The following is a 17,648-nucleotide window of genomic DNA, read 5'->3' as shown; positions in this document are numbered from 1 at the left end:
CGATCAAACATATCTGGAGAGACCTGAAAATAGCTGTGCAGCGAAGCTCCCCATCCAACCTGACAGAGCTTGAGAAGATCCGCAGAGAAAAATGGGAGAAACTCCCCAAATACAGGTGTGCCAAGCTTGTAGCGTCTTACCCAAGAAGACTCGAGGCTGTAATCGCTGCCAAAGGTGATTCAACAAAGTACTGAGTAAAGGGTCTGAATACTTATGTAAATGTGATATTTCAGTTTTTTATGTGTCTAAACCTGTTTTAGCTTTGTCATTATGGGGTATTGATGAGGAAAAAACAACAATATTATCAATTTTAGAATAAGGCTTTAACGTAACAAAATATGAAAAAGTCAAGGGGTCCGAATACTTTCCGAATGCGCTGTACATAGTAGCAAACAGAGCAAGGTGTGCTCCATTCTGTCCCCACAGACAAGTGACTTTCTATACAACTACAGTCCTTCTGACAAACCACTCTACAGTCTGCTTAGATCACACCTCTTCACCGTCACACAGAAAAACAGAGAGAGAAAGATTCAAGAGAAATGTCAAAAGACTGTGAGAAGAAATAGTAGCAGTTGATAGCGTGTTTATATTCTGACCAATTTCTCCTTATGGTTGGCTACATGGTCTCACACTCGCTCCTTAGAGACCTGAATTGATGAGATCAGAGCTTGTGGTTTTATATCAGAATGTGTAGATGTTTGTTTTATGCTGCACCATGCACAGATAGATAGATAGATAGATAGATAGATAGATAGATAGATAGATAGATAGATAGATAGATAGATAGATAGATAGATAGATAGATAGATAGATAGATAGATAGATAGATAGATAGATAGATAGATAGATAGATAGATAGATAGATAGATAGATAGATAGATAGATAGATAGATAGACAGATAGATAGATAGATAGTGTAGGCCTCCCCTCAAACCTTTGCTCAGCTGTCAGGTGGCAAGCCTAGCCAGCTAACCTCAGTTGTTCCACAATGGAAATGGATATCTTCTGCCTCCCCCTCAATTATGAGGAATTTGTTTAGTTAGATACTGTCTACATAGATATGTTTGTTATTGTGTTGTTAATGGTTGTATTTCAATTTGTCTGTTTATGTGAAGTGCCTGAGGGTTATTGTTCATGTACTGTATCGTGTTTTTTTGTCTGTGTGTGTTTTGTGTGTGTGTGTGTGTGTTGTGTGGTTTGTGTATGTGTGTGTGTGTGTACATCAGAGGCAGAGCTAAGCGGAATTTATTACCACTGACCAGAGATGGAAAGAGTTTCAAAGCTGTAACTGGGTAACTGGATTTCCAGGTTAAAGTGTATAGTTTCATTTTGCTTCACATCATTACATGTTGAATACATGAATCCATTTTTGTCAACTATTTACCTCTAAAAATATGTTGTAGAGTGTAGAGTGTGGGACACGTACAACATGTGTGAAGAAACAAACATGTGGAGAGAAAGGTTACAGGTGAAAGCAGTTAGAGACTTCACCTTTAGTGGGTATACTAATGTAAACATCTGGGGTTTCTTATCGCCCCCTTCAGGACAGGCCTGTAACTACTCCACATCCTTGTGGACCACAATACATTTTACATTTTAGTCATTTAGCAGACGCTCTTATCCAGAGCGACTTACAGTTAGTGAATACATTTTTTTTATTTTTATCGGAGGAAAGAACCACAACCTGGCGTTGGCTGCTCTATCAACTGAGCTACATCCCTGGGCATTCCCTCCCCTACCCTGGACCAATTGTCGCGCATGAATCTCGGTCGCGGCCGGCTGCGAGGCTGGATTGAACAGGATCTCTAGGCACAGTTGCCTGCGATGCAGTGCCTTAGACCACTGCGCCACTCAGGAGCTAGAAACTAATATGGTCATTGTTCACATAGCAACAACATAACCCCTCAGTCTACTGGGTCTGCCCTCTTATTCCTTCCTCTCTCTATGTCATCATATTAGTACAGACATGGACCACTTCTGTATGGGTTCATATCAGTAGAAGTCAAATCTGAATGTGGTTTAAGAAGACTGACAGCAATATGGTGTATAGAGATTTTGTTAAAAAGTGTTGCTTTACATAATAAGAAATGTATAGGAATGTTCAAGATGTAAATGCATTGTTTCAACTCAGCAATACAGAGAGTAAAAGGAATATGTCCTTAAATTAAATTACATTTCAAAGCAATACAATGATGTGGGGAATCATCACTTTTTATTTGACAAATGAGAATTAATACAAAATACAAAATGCAACACAACCTCCATTGTCTTACGTCAGGTGGCGTCACTCCTATGTGACACTCGTCAGGCAGAATCGTCGTGCTATCTGATGTAAGACAATGCACACCCTCTTTATTCAAGTTCAATAGTGGAACACTCATCTGGCTCCTATAACAACTACTGAAGAAATAACATTTTATAAAAACATATAGACATAGAAGTGGAAAGTATGGAAAATGTAAATGAAAATAAGCATTTATTGAGTTAAAAACAAACTATACATGTTCCAACATAACTGTTAAAGTTGTTATAGTAGGTCGGCCAAACAAGTATAAACCCACCTTTAGTCCCAGAAAATATTCACATACAGCATATATGCACCTGCATGTAAAAAGCATGACATTATCTAAAATACAACATATTAAAAAAATACAACAAATTCTACTTTTAAACAAAACAGGCACTACACTCTTTTTCAATCAACAAACTGAAATCAAAGAGGGGTAAGTGTAATATTTTAAGAATATTAACAACAACCAACAATATCAAAGCATACAAGATCCCAAAAGCTGAAAACGTCAACTTGCTAAATCATAGCATTTAGTATTTGTAAAATTTCATTCAATGATATTTGACTCAGTAAACGCTATCATAAATCAATGGTCATTCAGCTTACAGTTCATACTGTAATGATCACACGGATGATTCGGTCTGTTCGATGATATCATCAGATCGTAACTCATCTTGAGGAGATTTGGTTGTTGAACACATGCCTATAGGAATATAACGGACGGAGAGTAGCATTAGAGTTAAACTGATTCAACTGCTCGTTCAACTGCACAGCACTAAAATGTAATCCTTCAGAAGTAATGAAAATGTTTGTTTGCCTTTTCTGGGGGAAGAACATTTCCGTAGAAGACATTTAACAGAAATAGCTGCCACTGGGCACTTTGTCTATTTACATTTGAAATGAACCATTTGAGTCAACATTACTTGATAACAGTAATACAAGAGCATGACATAAAGAAGGAAAATATCAAGCTGGATAAGCTTCTTGTAGATACACACTGAAATAAAGTGGTCACCTTGAGCCCTGCAGCATTTCACCATCAGAATGATAGACACCAGTAGAAAGGGAGACACCACCAGTAGACCACACAGCAGCCTGGACAGCAGACAGATGGAGACAACCGAACCTGGAGGAACTATCAAAACATGTGTTTTACCATCCACACACACACACACACACACACACACACACACACACACACACACACACACACACACACACACTGCTCTTCTCACCTCTCACTGTCACCCAGCTCTCTGGTGATTCTCCTTCATTAGATTTACACTTATAGAAGCCTTCATCTGACTTGGATACTACAGGGATGGTCATCTCTCCTGTGGTCTCATTCCTGATGAGTTCTCCATCTTTGTAGAAATCAACCTTGGGGTTTGGGTTTGTTTCCTGATATCTATTTGTACAGAGCAGAGTCACAGAGTCTCCCTCAGTCATGGGATGGGCAGGGTTTTCCAGGATCACAACACCAGCTGTGTAACAAAATATATAAATAAAACTCTAAATCTAGAGTAATCACACACATTATATTAACGTCTTATGAGCTTGCATTTTATATGAGATACATTCATTCAGTTTCAGAACTGAACATCATTATCATACATTGAAATGTAAAAAAGGTTAGTGAATGTTGTACAATAGACATACCAGCCACTGTGATGTTGACAGCATTACTGTACTCTCCTGATGCAGACTCACACCAGTACACTCCACTGTCCTTTTCAAGTGTGGACCTGATGGTACATGTGGACCCTGCTATTGATCCCCAGTTAGAGCCACACCCTGACTCCACTCCTCTCTCTCTGTATCTCTTCAGTCTCCATCCAGTAGAGTTCCCCTTCTCCTCACAGCTTAGTGAGAGAGACTTTGATGTAAAGTGTTGAGTTCTGTTGGGTCTTATTCTGAGAGACAATGAAGGATGCAGATCTGACACAAAGAGAAAGACTCAAACTTATAGTTATATATACAGATGAGGATGACTTAAATGTGGTTAAATGCAGTTTCAATGCAGTTAGTTACCTCCTGACCAGAGAAACTGAGGTTCACTGTAGAGTGTGTTATAAACTGGGTCTCCTCTCCCAGCTTTACTCACATAACCTCCTGTGTGATTAGGACCAGCAGGGATCAGTGTGTAGGAGTAGGACCTGTCCGATAGGGAGGGTAACCCAGGTCTATAGGGAACAGTTGGGTACCAGAAGAACCTCCAGCCTGTAGATTACTCTTTAACCCCACAGCTCAGAGTAACTGAGTCTCCAGGGTTCAGCCATTGAGGAGAGACACTCAGGACAGCTTGGGATTGATCTGTTATAAAGGAGATGACACAATTAAAATGTTTGTTCTTTAATTAAATCATTTTAGTATAAAATGTTTACCCATTTTGTTATCATGGTATTGTACCTTACCCCAAAATCAAACTATAGTTTAGTTCCATCATTGATCTCACTGTCTGCAATTTGACCTCATCCCTTTTGTATTTTTCTCACTATTCTGTCTCTTTCTCTTTGTTACAGATACAGGTATCCTGTGTCTTTTTGTGTTTTTCCTCTCCTTCTGCCCTAATCACAGGTGTCCTTTATGTTCCTGATTGGTGGTCGTTGGGGTGTCTGCTGATTGCTGAGGTGGACCAATCAGTGGACATTCCTCTGCATTGCACCATCTGTTTCTGGTTTTTCAATCACACATCCCATTGTTTAAAAGCCGGTCAGTTGTGTTTGTTGTTAGAGACTATTTTCCGTATGTGAGTATGGATACTGTGGTGTTTTGTGTACTCACGCATTTGCTGGTTACTCTGTTTGGTAACTTTGTTGTGTGTTTCTGGGAAAAGGGGAATTTAAGCAAGTTGCCCTTGGGCATACATTACCCGTAGGAAGGAAACTGTCTAAAAACACTAGTTAGACCTGAGCGGATCACCCACTGTATTTTTGTATGATTAGCAGTAGCTTAGCGGTTCTTGAGGCAGGCAAGATCAGTTTAGTTTTTTTTACACTATTGTTTCATTTCTTGGGTCCTGCTCAGCCCTTTTTCCCAAACCTTTACCGTGTGTTCAAAAATAAACCTTTTATGTTTGACGGTAGTTTATGGTTGTCGTGTAGTGTTTGTTTTCACTGTTTCATGTCACGATACTAATTTGCATGAATTATGTTACGGGTCTCTTGTCCATCCACCCTAGACGTTTAAAGCCACGGGGTTCGTAACATAATGTTGGAGTTAATCCGGGATATATCTCATTGACACCCATGCTACTCATGCAAATTAGTTAGTTAGTCTGGTTCAGTGTTGAACTTGGCAGCTGTAACTACCTGTTTCTTTTTTGTGTTCAGTATTCGTCCGCTCGTGCTAGTTTAGGATGGCTACTTTTGAGTTGGATGCATTTTTGGAAAACCCTACGTGGGAGGTTTTTGAGAATTGCCGTAGAGTGGATCTACAAGCTTGGCTAACCACTTTTCTGTACCCATATCAAGGGTTATAGTGAAAGCAGAAGTTAGGAAAGCAGTGTTAGAGATATTGTTGAACGAGCGAGTGCTTGAGTTACCGCCGCCTGAGTCTGCTGCTCCTGTAAGCCCGTCGGTGTCTGAGGACGAGGCTAAGGCTCCAGCCACATTGCCCCGTTTTGACCCACTCTCCCCACTGACTGACAGTGATGCCAGGATGGATGTCCGCTCGACACAGCTCCAAATGGAGGCGGAAGAGCGGGCACAAATCAGGCTAGACAAGCTGGAAACGCGTAGGCTTGATCAGGAACTGGAGACTCGTAAGATGGAACTGGAGACGCGTAGGCTTGATCAGGAACTGGAGATGCGTAAAATGGAACTAGAGGCAGAAACAGCGAGGTTAGTCTCTGCTCATACTATGTCTTCTAGGGAGCCGTCCTCACCAGCTGTGGCATCTGCTACTTTTGATATTAGTAGACAGATCACCTTGGTACCTGTGTTTAGGGAGTCAGAGGTTGATTCCTATTTCAATGTTTTTGAACGTGTAGCATTGAAAGAGGTATGGTGCCTATTACTTCAGTGTAAATTAACAGGTAAAGCCCAAGAGGTTCTGTCAGCGCTGCCTCTTGAAGACAGCTTGAATTATGACGTGGTCAAAGCTACTGTTCTTCGTGCCTATGAGCTTGTTCCTGAGGCATATCGACAGAGATTTAGGTCTCATAAAAAGGCTTCTACTTTGTGGAGTTTGCTAGAGACAAAGGAAATCTGTTTGACAAATGGCACAGTGCTAGTAAGGTAACTGATTTTAACTCTCTACGGGAGTTAATCTTGTTAGAAGAGTTAAAAAATTGCTTACCCGAACGCATTGTAGTTTATCTGAACGAACAGAAAGTATCCTCACTGTCGGAAGCGTCTGTATTGGCAGACGAGTTTGTGTTGACGCATAAGAGCGTGTTTTCAGCTCGTACGGAGAGCAGGGCCGCAGAGTTGCTCACTTTTAGTCCTAGTACATCCAGCAGTACATCCAGCACGCCCAAAAGATGTGCGTCACTGTTTCTATTGTCATAAGATGGGACATATGGTTAATGATTGCTTTCTGCTTAAACGCAAACAGGGGATGCCTCAGCACGCCAGGCCAGGCCAGGCTGATTCGTACGGTTGTAAGGCCGGAATCAAGACAGAGGCCTCCTAGTGAATGTGGTTTGAAAGTCCCTGTCCCAGTCCCAGATCACATTTATGAACCGTTCATTTTTTAGGGGTTTGTTTCCATATCAGATGACGAAGCGTCTCAGCGTCCAGTTAGAATCCTCAGAGATACTGGTGCGGCGCAGTCATTTATACTATCTGATGTGTTGCCCTTGTCCAATAATACATATTGTGGTTCCAGTGTGTTAGTACAAGGAATTCAAATGGGATTCGTCCCAGTGCTATTGCACTTTGTGAACATACACTCTGAGTTAGTCAGTGGATTGTTCAGAGTTGGCGTACGTCCTATGTTGCCAGTAAAAGGTGTGACATTTATAATGGGCAACGATATTGCCGGAAGAAAGGTGATACCCGTATTGGAGGTATTGGATAAAAGTGACCAGTCTCTCTCCGAGGAGCTGGCACAGGGTTATCCAGATGTGTTCCCCGCTTGTGCTGTCACACGTGCTCAAGCACGACAAGTGGGTGATGTGATAGATTTGTCGAACACGATTCTATTCAGAGAGTGTGACCCAGAGGATAGCTCGGGTGCTACCTCTGGTAAACTGGTGCAGTCTGACCAACAGCCCAGAGAAAGGAAGAAGGATGTGGAACTTGTTGCTGAGGCAATACAGTTACCAGTCACTTGTGAGCAGCTGATTGCTAACCAGAAGGTTGACATTAGCCTGGCTAAATGTTTTTCTAGTGTTGTCTCAGAGGAGGAGCTAAAGAAGAAAAACATGGCATACTTCATTGATGGTAATCTCCTCATGCGTAAATGGACATCCCATGTTGACGCTGGCGGAGATTGGAATGCTGTTTACCAAATAGTGATTCCTACAGCCTTTCGACAAAATGTTTTATCCCTCGCTCATGATCACCAGTGGTCCGGACATCTGGGAGTCACCAAGACTTATGATCGAGTTTTGCGACATTTCTTTTGGCCTGGTTTAAAACAAGATGTGGCTCAGTTCTGTCGGACTTGCCACACCTGTCAAGTAACTGGGAAACCGAACCAGGTTATTCCTCCCGCGCCTCTTTGTCCCATACCGGCCATAGGTGAACCATTTGAACATGTGATGGTTGATTGTGTTGGACCATTACCAAAGACAAAATCTGGTAACCAGTTTATGTTGACGATTATGTGTGTGGCCACCAGGTACCCAGAGGCCATTCCTCTGTGAAGGATTACTGCTCCAGTGGTGAGTAAAGCGTTGATCAAATTCTTCTCAACTTTTGGGTTACCTAAGGTGGTACAAACTGATCAGGGTACGAATTTCCTTTCTGAACTTTTCAAACAAGTGTTAAAATCCTTGTCAGTTACACACCGTGTGTCAAGCGCATATCACCCAGAGTCTCAGGGTGCGCTTGAACATTGGCATCAGACACTGAAGTCTATGCTCCGTAAATATTGATTGGAATCTGAGAAGGATTGGGATGAGGGAGTTCCTCTAGTTTTGTTTGCTGTCCGTGAGACAGTACAGGAATCCTTAGGGTTCAGCCCAGCTGAACTGGTGTTTGGACACACCATGAAAGGACCTATGAAAGTCCTTAAGGATCAGTTTTTATCACAAGAGTTGTGTGTGAAAGAAAATGTGTTGGACTACGTTAGTCGCTTTCGTGAGCGCCTACATGGTGCCTGTGGTCTAGCAAAGGAAGCGCTGTCTTCCTCACAGAGACGGATGAAATGGCACTATGACCCTCAGGCGGTTTCTCGTTCACTGCAGCCAGGTGACCAAGTTCTTGTATTGTTGCCGGTGCCAGGAGCATCATTGTCAGCACGTTTCTCTGGTCCTTATGTAATTGAAAAGAAACTAAGTGAAACTGACTACGTGATAGACTCCTGACAGAAAACGCCAATCTCGTGTGTGCCACGTTAACATGTTGAAGACATACCACACCAGATCTGTCACTCAGATAGACAGTCCAGAGAAACTGGCCGAGTCGGCTGTCTCTATTGCTGCTACGGCTGTAGTGGGAGGTTATGTTGATGTGGACGGAGATGGTTTGGAGTTGCGCAATACTCAGCAGCAGTGTGCTAGATTGCCCAATTCAGAGATGCTGCTGTCTCTCCCGTCAAGCCTGATTCATTTAACGGACGGACAGTCAGATGATATTGTGAGACTATTACACAGCTTTCCATGTCTTTTTAATGATGTTCCTACATGCATAAATGTGTTAGAACATGACATTAATGTTGGAAACGCTGCACCTATAAAGCAACATGCTTATCGTGTCAACGCCTATAAAAGAAAGATAATGAGGGATGAGGTCGGTTATTTGCTGGAGAATAACCTGGCTATGCCAAGTTCAAGTCCTTGGAGTTCTCCGTGCATTCTGGTTCCTAAACCTGATGGGACATCCAGATTATGTACGGACTATCGGAAGGTCAATGCTGTCACAGTGCCCGACTCGTTCCCGTTACCCAGATTGGATGACTGTATTGATACTGTTGGTGCTGCTACTTATGTAACCAAACTAGATCTTCTAAAAGGTTACTGGCAGGTGCCGTTAACCTCACGTGCCTCCGACATCTCTGCCTTTGTGACCCCCGATCACTTCCTACAATATGCTGTCATGGCATTTGGGATGCGGAACGCACCAGCCACTTTCCAACGCCTGGTTAACACAGTATTGGCTGGAGTTCCTAATTGTAGTGCTTACCTTGATGATCTGGTAATTTATTCAACTGAGGGGTCTGATCATGTTAACACTCTAAGGGTAGTGTGTGAACGTCTAGCAGCCGCTTCTCTAACCCTGAACTTAGCAAAGTGCGAGTTTGGGAAGGCCACTGTTACTTATCTTGGTAAACAGGTCGGCCATGGTCAGGTGCTCCCTGTAGATGCCAAGGTCTCAGCTATAAATGCATTTCCCGCACCTACCACCAGAAGAGAGCTACGCTGCTTTTTAGGGATGGTTGGCTACTACCGTAGTTTCTGTAAAAATGTATCTGCGGTAGTTGCTCCATTAACGGATTTGCTCAGTCCGGTGAGAAAATTTGTATGGTCTGAAGATTGTCGTACTGCTTTCAACACTGCTAAAGTACTCTTATGTAGTACTCCTGTTCTTGCTGCGCCAGATTTTGAACGACCGTTTAAACTAGAGGTAGATGCAAGTGCCAGAGGTGCTGGTGCTGTTCTACTACAGCAGGACCAGAGTGGAGTGCACCATCCTGTCTGTTATTTTTCACGGAAATTTAACAAATGTCAGACAAACTATTCCACCATTGAACAAGAAGCTCTAGCTTTGTTGTTAGCTCTGCAGTACATTGAAGTTTTTGTTGGTTCCAGTGCATTACCAGTGATAGTGTATACTGACCATAACCCCTTAGTTTTTCTCCACCGGATGTACAACCAGAACCAACGCCTTATGCGTTGGGCACTTGTAGTGCAAAATTATAATTTGGAGATCTGCCACAAAAAGGGGTCGGATAATGTGTTGGCAGATGCTTTGTCTCGTGTTTAAAGATCTAGTTTATTTTTTTTGTTATCCCGTCAGGATGCTGTTGATCTTTGAATTTTGGGTGTTGTGATGGTACGTGTGTCGCAAACCATTGTGGTTTGCTCTTTTAAGGGTGGGAGTGTTACGGATACAGGTATCCTGTGTCTTTTTGTGTTTTTCCTCTCCTTCTGCCCTAATCACAGGTGTCCTGTATGTTCCTGATTGGTGGTCGTTGGGGTGTCTGCTGATTGCTGAGGTGGACCAATCAGTGGACATTCCTCTGCATTGCACCACCTGTTTCTGGTTTTTCAATCACACATCCCATTGTTTAAAAGCCCGTCAGTTGTGTTTGTTGTTAGAGACTATTTTCCGTATGTGAGTATGGATACTGTGGTGTTTTGTGTACTCACTCATTTGCTGGTTACTCTGTTTGGTAACTTTGTTAGACTATTTCCATATGTGAGTATGGATACTGTGGTGTCCTGTGTTTTGTGTACTCACTCATTTGCTGGTTACTCTGTTTGGTAACTTTGTGTGTTTCCGCGTGGCTGCTGCCTCTCTAACCTGGTGGTCCCTGCACGCACCACACACCTGGAGTTCCAGGTCTCAGGCAGCCTCTGGAACTGCCGTTCTGCCGCCAACAAGGCTGACTTCATCCCAGCCTATGCTACCCTCCAGTCCCTCGACTTCCTGGCGCTGACGGAAACATGGATTACCACTGAAAACACTGCTACTCCTACTGCTCTCTCCTCGTCTGACCATGTGTTCTCGCATACCCCGAGAGCATCTGGTCAGAGGGGTGGTGGCACAGGAATCCTCATCTCTCCCAAGTGGTCATTCTCAATTTTTCCCCTAACCCATCTGTCTATCTCCTCATTTGAATTCCACGCTGTCACAGTCACTAGCCCATTTAAGCTTAATATCCTTGTCATCTATCGCCCTCCAGGTTCCCTTGGAGAGTTCATCAATGAGCTTGACGCCTTGATAAGTTCCTTTCCTGAGGATGGCTCACCCTTCACAGTTTTGGGGGATTTCAACCTCCCTACGTCTACATTTGTCTCATTTCTCTCTGCCTCCTTCTTTCCACTCCTCTCCTCTTTTGACCTCACCCTCTCACCGTCCCCCCCTACTCACAAGGCAGGCAATACGCTTGACTTCATCTTTACTAGATGTTGCTCTTCTACTAATCTCACTGCAACTCCCCTCCATGTCTCCGACCACTACTTTGTATCCTTTTCTCTCTCGCTCTCCTCCAACACTACTCACTCTGCCCCTACACAGATGGTAACAGCGCCGCCGCAACCTTCGCTCTCTCTCTCCCACTACTCTCTCCTCTTCCATCCTATCATCTCTTCCCTCTGCTCAATCCTTCTCCCTCCAATCTCCTGATTCTGCCTCCTCAACCCTCCTCTCCTCCCTTTCTGCATCCTTTGACTCCCTGTGTCCCCTATCCTCCAGGCCGGCTCGGTCCTCCCCTCCAGCTCCGTGGCTTGATGACTCATTGCGAGCTCACAGAACAGAGCTCCGGGCAGCTGAGCGGAAATGGAAGAAAACTAAACTCCCTGCCGACCTGGCATCTTTTCACTCCCTACTCTCTACATTTTCTTCATCTATTTCTGCTGCTAAGGCCACTTTCTACCACTCTAAATTCCAAGCATCTGCCTCTAACCCTAGGAAGCTCTTTGCCACATTCTCCTCACTGCTGAATCCTCCCCCCCCCCCCCCCCCCTCCTCCCTCTCTGTGGATGACTTCGTCAACCACTTTGAAAAGAAGGTTGACGACATCCGATCCTCGTTTGTTAAGTCTAATGACACTGCTGGTCCTGCTCACACTACCCTACCCTATGCTTTGACTTCTTTCTCCCCTCTCTCTCCAGATAAAATCTTGCGACTAGTGACTGCAGGCCGCCCAACAACCTGCCCGCTTGACCCCATCCCCTCCTCTCTTCTCCAGACCATCTCCGGTGACCTTCTCCCCTACCTCACCTCGCTGATCAACTCATCCTTGACCGCTGGCCATGTCCCTTCCGTCTTCAAGAGAGCGAGAGTTGCACCCCTTCTCAAAAAACATTCGGAGAGTACGACCCTGCCTTACACAGGAAGCGGCACAGGTCCTAATCCAGGCACTTGTCATCTCCCGTCTGGATTAGTGCAACTCGCTGTTGGCTGGGCTCCCTGCCTGTGCCATTAAACCCCTACAACTCATCCAGAATGCCGCAGCCCGTCTGGTGTTCAACCTTCCCAAGTTCTCTCACGTCACCCCCCTCCTCCGCACACTCCACTGGCTTCCAGTTGAAGCTCGCATCCGTTACAAGACCATGGTGCTTGCCTATGGAGCAGTGAGGGGAACGGCACCTCCGTACCTTCAGGCTCTGATCAGTCCCTACACCCAAACGAGGGCATTGCGTTCATCCACCTCTGGCCTGCTGGCTCCCCTTCCTCTGCGGAAGCATAGTTCCCGCTCAGCCCAGTCAAAACTGTTCGCTGCTCTGGCACCCCAATGGTGGAACAAGCTCCCTCACGACGCCAGGACAGCGGAGTCACTCACCACCTTCCGGAGACATTTGAAACCCCACCTCTTTAAAGAATACCTGGGATAGGATAAAGTAATCCTTCTACCCCCCTCCCACCCCCACCCAAAAAAAAAAAAAAAAAAAAAATATTGTAAAGTGGTTAACCCACTGGCTATAGGGTGAATGCACCAATTTGTAAGTCGCTCTGGATAAATGACGTAAATGTAAAATGTAAATGTTTCTGGGAAAAGGGGAATTTAAGCAAGTTGCCCTTGGGCATACATTACCAGTAGGAAGGAAACTGTCTAAAAACACTAGTTAGACCTGAGCGGAACACCCACTGTATTTTTGTATGATTAGCAGTAGCTTAGCGGTTCTTGAGGCAGGCAAGATCAGTTTAGTTTTTTTTTACACTATTGTTTCATTTCTTGGGTCCTGCTCAGCCCTTTTTCCCAAACCTTTACTGTGTGTTCAAAAATAAACCTTTTATGTTTCACGGTAGTTTATGGTTGTCGTGTAGCTTTTGTTCTCACTGTTTCATGTCACGATACTAATTTGCATGAATTATGTTACGGGTCTCTTGTCCATCCACCCTAGACGTTTAAAGCCACGGGGTTTGTAACACTCTTGCAATCCCATAAAAACAGACTTACCTAACATGGTCAATTGTAGAGCATTACTTGACTCGGAGTGTTTTAAGCCATTGCTTTTCTGAAGACCTTCACAGGTATATTGTCACGCCCTGGCCTATAGAACTCTAGCTAGTTTGGTCAGGGTGTGAATATATTCTAGGTTTGTATTTCTATGTTTGGCGGGTGTGGTTCCCAATCAGAGGCAGCGGTCGCTCGTTGTCTCTGATTGGGGATCATACTTAGGCAGCCAGTTTTCCTGCCTGTGTTGTGGGTTTTTGTTGTGTTCCTGTGTCAGGCTTGTGTGTTAGCCTTTGGACCGTCACGGTTAAGTTTTGGTTACTGTGTTGTGTGTTTATTCTTTAATAAACATGTTCGCCTTTCACGCTGCACCTTGGTCCGTCCCGGTAATTAAACGAACGTGACAGAAAAACCCACCACACATGAACCAAGCAGCGTGCCCAGGAGGAGCAGAGAGGATGGACCTGGCAGGAGATAAGAGAGGATCTGGCAAGAAAGATGGAGGCCCTGAAAGGGATCAGGGTGGAGAGACAGCCCCAATAAAAACATTTTGGGGGGCTAAAAGGGTGGTCGGGGAGCGACAGAGAGGAGCCTCGACCACTGCACTCGTGGGGGCTCAAGGAGGACTCCTCACTGGAGGAGGACGGGGCGCGGAGTTTAAAGGACGGAGACAGTCAAAGACCTCCAGCGCCGTTTCCCAGTCCGGTATGCCCCGTACCTGTTCTCCGCACCAAGCCAGTGGTGCGTGTTCCCAGTCTTGCCCGGCCTGTTCCTGCTCCCCGCACCAAGCCAGTGGTGCGTGTTCCCAGTCTGGCCCGGCCTGTTCCTGCTCCCCGCACCAAGCCAGTGGTGCGTGTTCCCAGTCTAGCCCGGCCTGTTCCTGCTCTCCGCACCAAGCCGGTGGTGCGCGTCGCAACAACCATCTCTGCAGCACTCCACCAATCAGGCCTTTATGGTACTGGCCTGTTTTTTCAGCGGCAGGGACTGGGAGACTAGTCAGGATCGAGTGAAAGATGATCGAAGCAAAGTACCGAGAGATCCTTGATGAAAACCTGTTCCAGATCGAAGGTTCACCTTCCAAAAGGACAATGATCCTAAGCACACAACCAAGACTACGCAGGAGTGGCTTCAGGACAAGTCTCTGAATGTCCTTGAGTGGCCCAGCCAGAGCCCGGACTTGAACCCGATCTAACATATCTGGAGAGACCTGAAAATAGCTGTGCAGCGACGCTCCCCATCCGTCCTGACAGAGCTTGAGAGGATCCGCAGAGAAAAATGGGAGAAACTCCCCAATACAGGTGTGCAAAGCTTGTAGCGTCTTACCCAAGAAGACTTGAGGCTGTAATTGCTGACTAAGGTGCTTCAACAAAGTACTGAGTAAAGGTTCTGAATACTTATGTAAATGTGATATTTCCGTTTTTTATTTTTAATAAATGTCTAAAAATGTCTAAACCTGTTTTTGCTTTGTCATTAAGGGGTATTGATGAGGAAAAAACTACAATATAATCAATTTTAGAATAAGGCTGTAATGTAACAAAATGTGAAAAAGTCAAGGGGTCTGAATACTTTCTGAATGCGCTGTACATAGTAGCAAACAGAGCAAGGTGTGCTCCATTCTGTCCCCACATACAAGTTACTTTCTATACAAATACAGTCCTTCTGACAAACCACTCTACTTCCTATATGATGACAGTCTGCTTAGATCACACCTCTTCACCGTCACACAGAAAAACAGAGAGAGAAAGATTCAAGAGAAATGTCAAAAGATAGTGCGTTTATATTCTGACCAACTTCTCCTTCTAGTTGGCTACATGGTCTCACACTCGCTCCTTAGAGACCTGAATTGATGAGATCAGAGCTTGTGGTTTTATATCAGAATGTGTAGATGTTTGTTTTATGCTGCACCATGCACAGATAGATAGATAGATAGATAGATAGTGTAGGCCTCCCCTCAAACCTTTGCTCAGCTGTCAGGTGGCAAGCCTAGCCAGCTAACATCAGTTGTTCCACAATGGAAATGGACATCTTCTGCCACCCCCTCAATTATGAGGTATACGTTTAGTTAGATACTGTCTACATAGATATGTTTGTTATTGTGTTGTTTATGGTTGTATTTCAATTTGTCTGTTTATGTGATGTGCCTCAGGGTTATTGTTTATGTACTGTATCGTGTTTTTGTGTGTGTGTGTGTTTTGTGTGTGTTGTGTGGTTTGTGTGTGTGTACATCAGTGGCAGAGCTAAGCGGAATTTATTACCACTGACCAGAGATGGGAGGAGTTTCAAAGCTGTAACTGAGGAACTGGATTTCCAGGTTAAAGTGTAGAGTTTCATTTTGCTTCAAATCATTACATATTGAATACATGAATATATATTTTAAAACGATTTACCTTTAAAAATATCTAAGTGGTTTGTTGTAGAGTGTAGAGTGAGACACTCTGCGTGGAGCAGCAACGGGCCGGATCGGGCTGACGATGCGCACCCCTGGCTTGGTGCGTGGAGCAGGAACAGGCCGGGCCGGGCTGGCGACGCACACCGTAGGCTTGGTGCGAGTGGCAGGAACAGGCCAGGCCGGGCTGGCGACGTTCACCGTAGGCTTGGTGCGAGTGGCAGGAACAGGCCGGGCCGGGCTGGCGACGCGCACCGTAGGCTTGGTGCGAGTGGCAGGAACAGGCCGGGCCGGGCTGGCGACGCGCACCGTAGGCTTGGTGCGAGTGGCAGGAACAGGCCGGGCCGGGCTGGCGACGCGCACCGTAGGCTTGGTGCGAGTGGCAGGAACAGGCCGGGCCGGGCTGGCGCCGCGCACCATTAGCTTGGTGCGGGGAGCAGGAACAGGCCGGGCTGGTCTGGCGACGTGCACCGTTCGCTTGGTGCGGGGAGCAGGAACAGGCCGGGCTGGGCTGGCGCCGCGCACCATTAGCTTGGTGCGGGGAGCAGGAACAGGCCGGGCTGGGCTGGCGACGTGCACCGTTCGCTTGGTGCGGGGAGCAGGAACAGGCCGGGCTGGGCTGGCGCCGCGCACCATTAGCTTGGTGCGGGGAGCAGGAACAGGCCGGGCTGGGCTGGCGACGCGCACCGTTAGCTTGGTGCGGGGAGCAGGAACAGGCCGGGCTGGGCTGGCGCCGCGCACCATTAGCTTGGTGCGGGGAGCAGGAACAGGCCGGGCTGGGCTGGCGACGCGCACCGTTAGCTTGGTGCGGGGAGCAGGAACAGGCCGGGCTGGGCTGGCGACGCGCACCGTAGGCTTGGTGCGGGGAGCAGGAACAGGCCGGGCTGGGCTGGCGACGCGCACCGTAGGCTTGGTGCGAGGAGCAGGAACAGGCCGGGCCGGGCTGGCGACGCGCACCATTACCTTGGTGCGGGGAGCAGGAACAGACCGGACCGTACTGGGGACACACACCACTGGCCCTACGCAGGGATCTGGAACGGGCCGGACCGGACTGGTAACACACCCCAGTACCTCTCGCCGTGCCTCTACATCTTCCTTCCCCTCTTTGACCAGTGGCCCCCGTAACCTGGCGGCCTCCTCTGCCAACCTCCCAATTCGCCCTGTGGCAGCCTCCTGCTGCCCAGTCGCCAATGCCGTGTGCCCCCCCCTAAAAATGTTTTGGGGTTGCCTCTCGTCCGTCCGACGACGACACTGTTGACGCCGTTGCTCCTTTCTCGCCAGGGCCTTAATCTTAGCCCATGGCCCTTTTCCCCCGAGCATGTCCTCCCAGGACCACACTTTGCCCACCTGGGCCATCGCCAACCTCTCCAGCTCCTTTCCCGGCGCTTCCTCCCATGTCCAGGCCGCCTGCTCCTGGACACGCTGCTTGGTCCTGGTATGGTGGGATCTTCTGTCTCGATCGTCGAAGGGAGTAGACCAAGGCGCAGCGTGAGATTTGTACATCTTATTTAATTAAGTGCACAAACAATAAACAAAACAACAAACGATACGTGAAGTCCACGGTACAAACACAAAACCAACTGGAACAAGATCCCACAACTACTGTGGGAAAACAGCCTGTATAAATATGGCTCCCAATCAGAGACAACCAGCAACAGCTGACACTCGTTGCCTCTGATTGGGAACCACTCTGGCCAACATAGAAATACAATACATAGAATATACAACACAGAACAAGAA

At 46.2% G+C, this 17,648-nt stretch overlaps 1 protein-coding gene across 1 annotated transcript in view; it reads right to left on the bottom strand.

Moving 5' to 3' along the window:
• The window catches only part of LOC121571608 (low affinity immunoglobulin gamma Fc region receptor II-like), a 51,829-nt gene that overhangs the window by 13,249 nt on the left and 20,932 nt on the right, over nucleotides 1–17,648 (bottom strand). Inside the window, exons 5-6 of the mRNA XM_045222226.1 lie at nucleotides 3,950–4,228; nucleotides 3,526–3,774 (exon numbers count right to left, since the gene is read on the bottom strand). Coding sequence (XP_045078161.1) covers nucleotides 3,526–3,774; nucleotides 3,950–4,228 — 528 coding nt within the window. The remainder of the gene's footprint in view (nucleotides 1–3,525; nucleotides 3,775–3,949; nucleotides 4,229–17,648) is intronic.

This window comes from Coregonus clupeaformis, chromosome 8 (assembly GCF_020615455.1).
Source record: "Coregonus clupeaformis isolate EN_2021a chromosome 8, ASM2061545v1, whole genome shotgun sequence".
In the NCBI taxonomy this organism is placed as follows: domain Eukaryota; kingdom Metazoa; phylum Chordata; class Actinopteri; order Salmoniformes; family Salmonidae; genus Coregonus; species Coregonus clupeaformis.
This window is presented reverse-complemented; position numbering and strand designations above follow the sequence as displayed.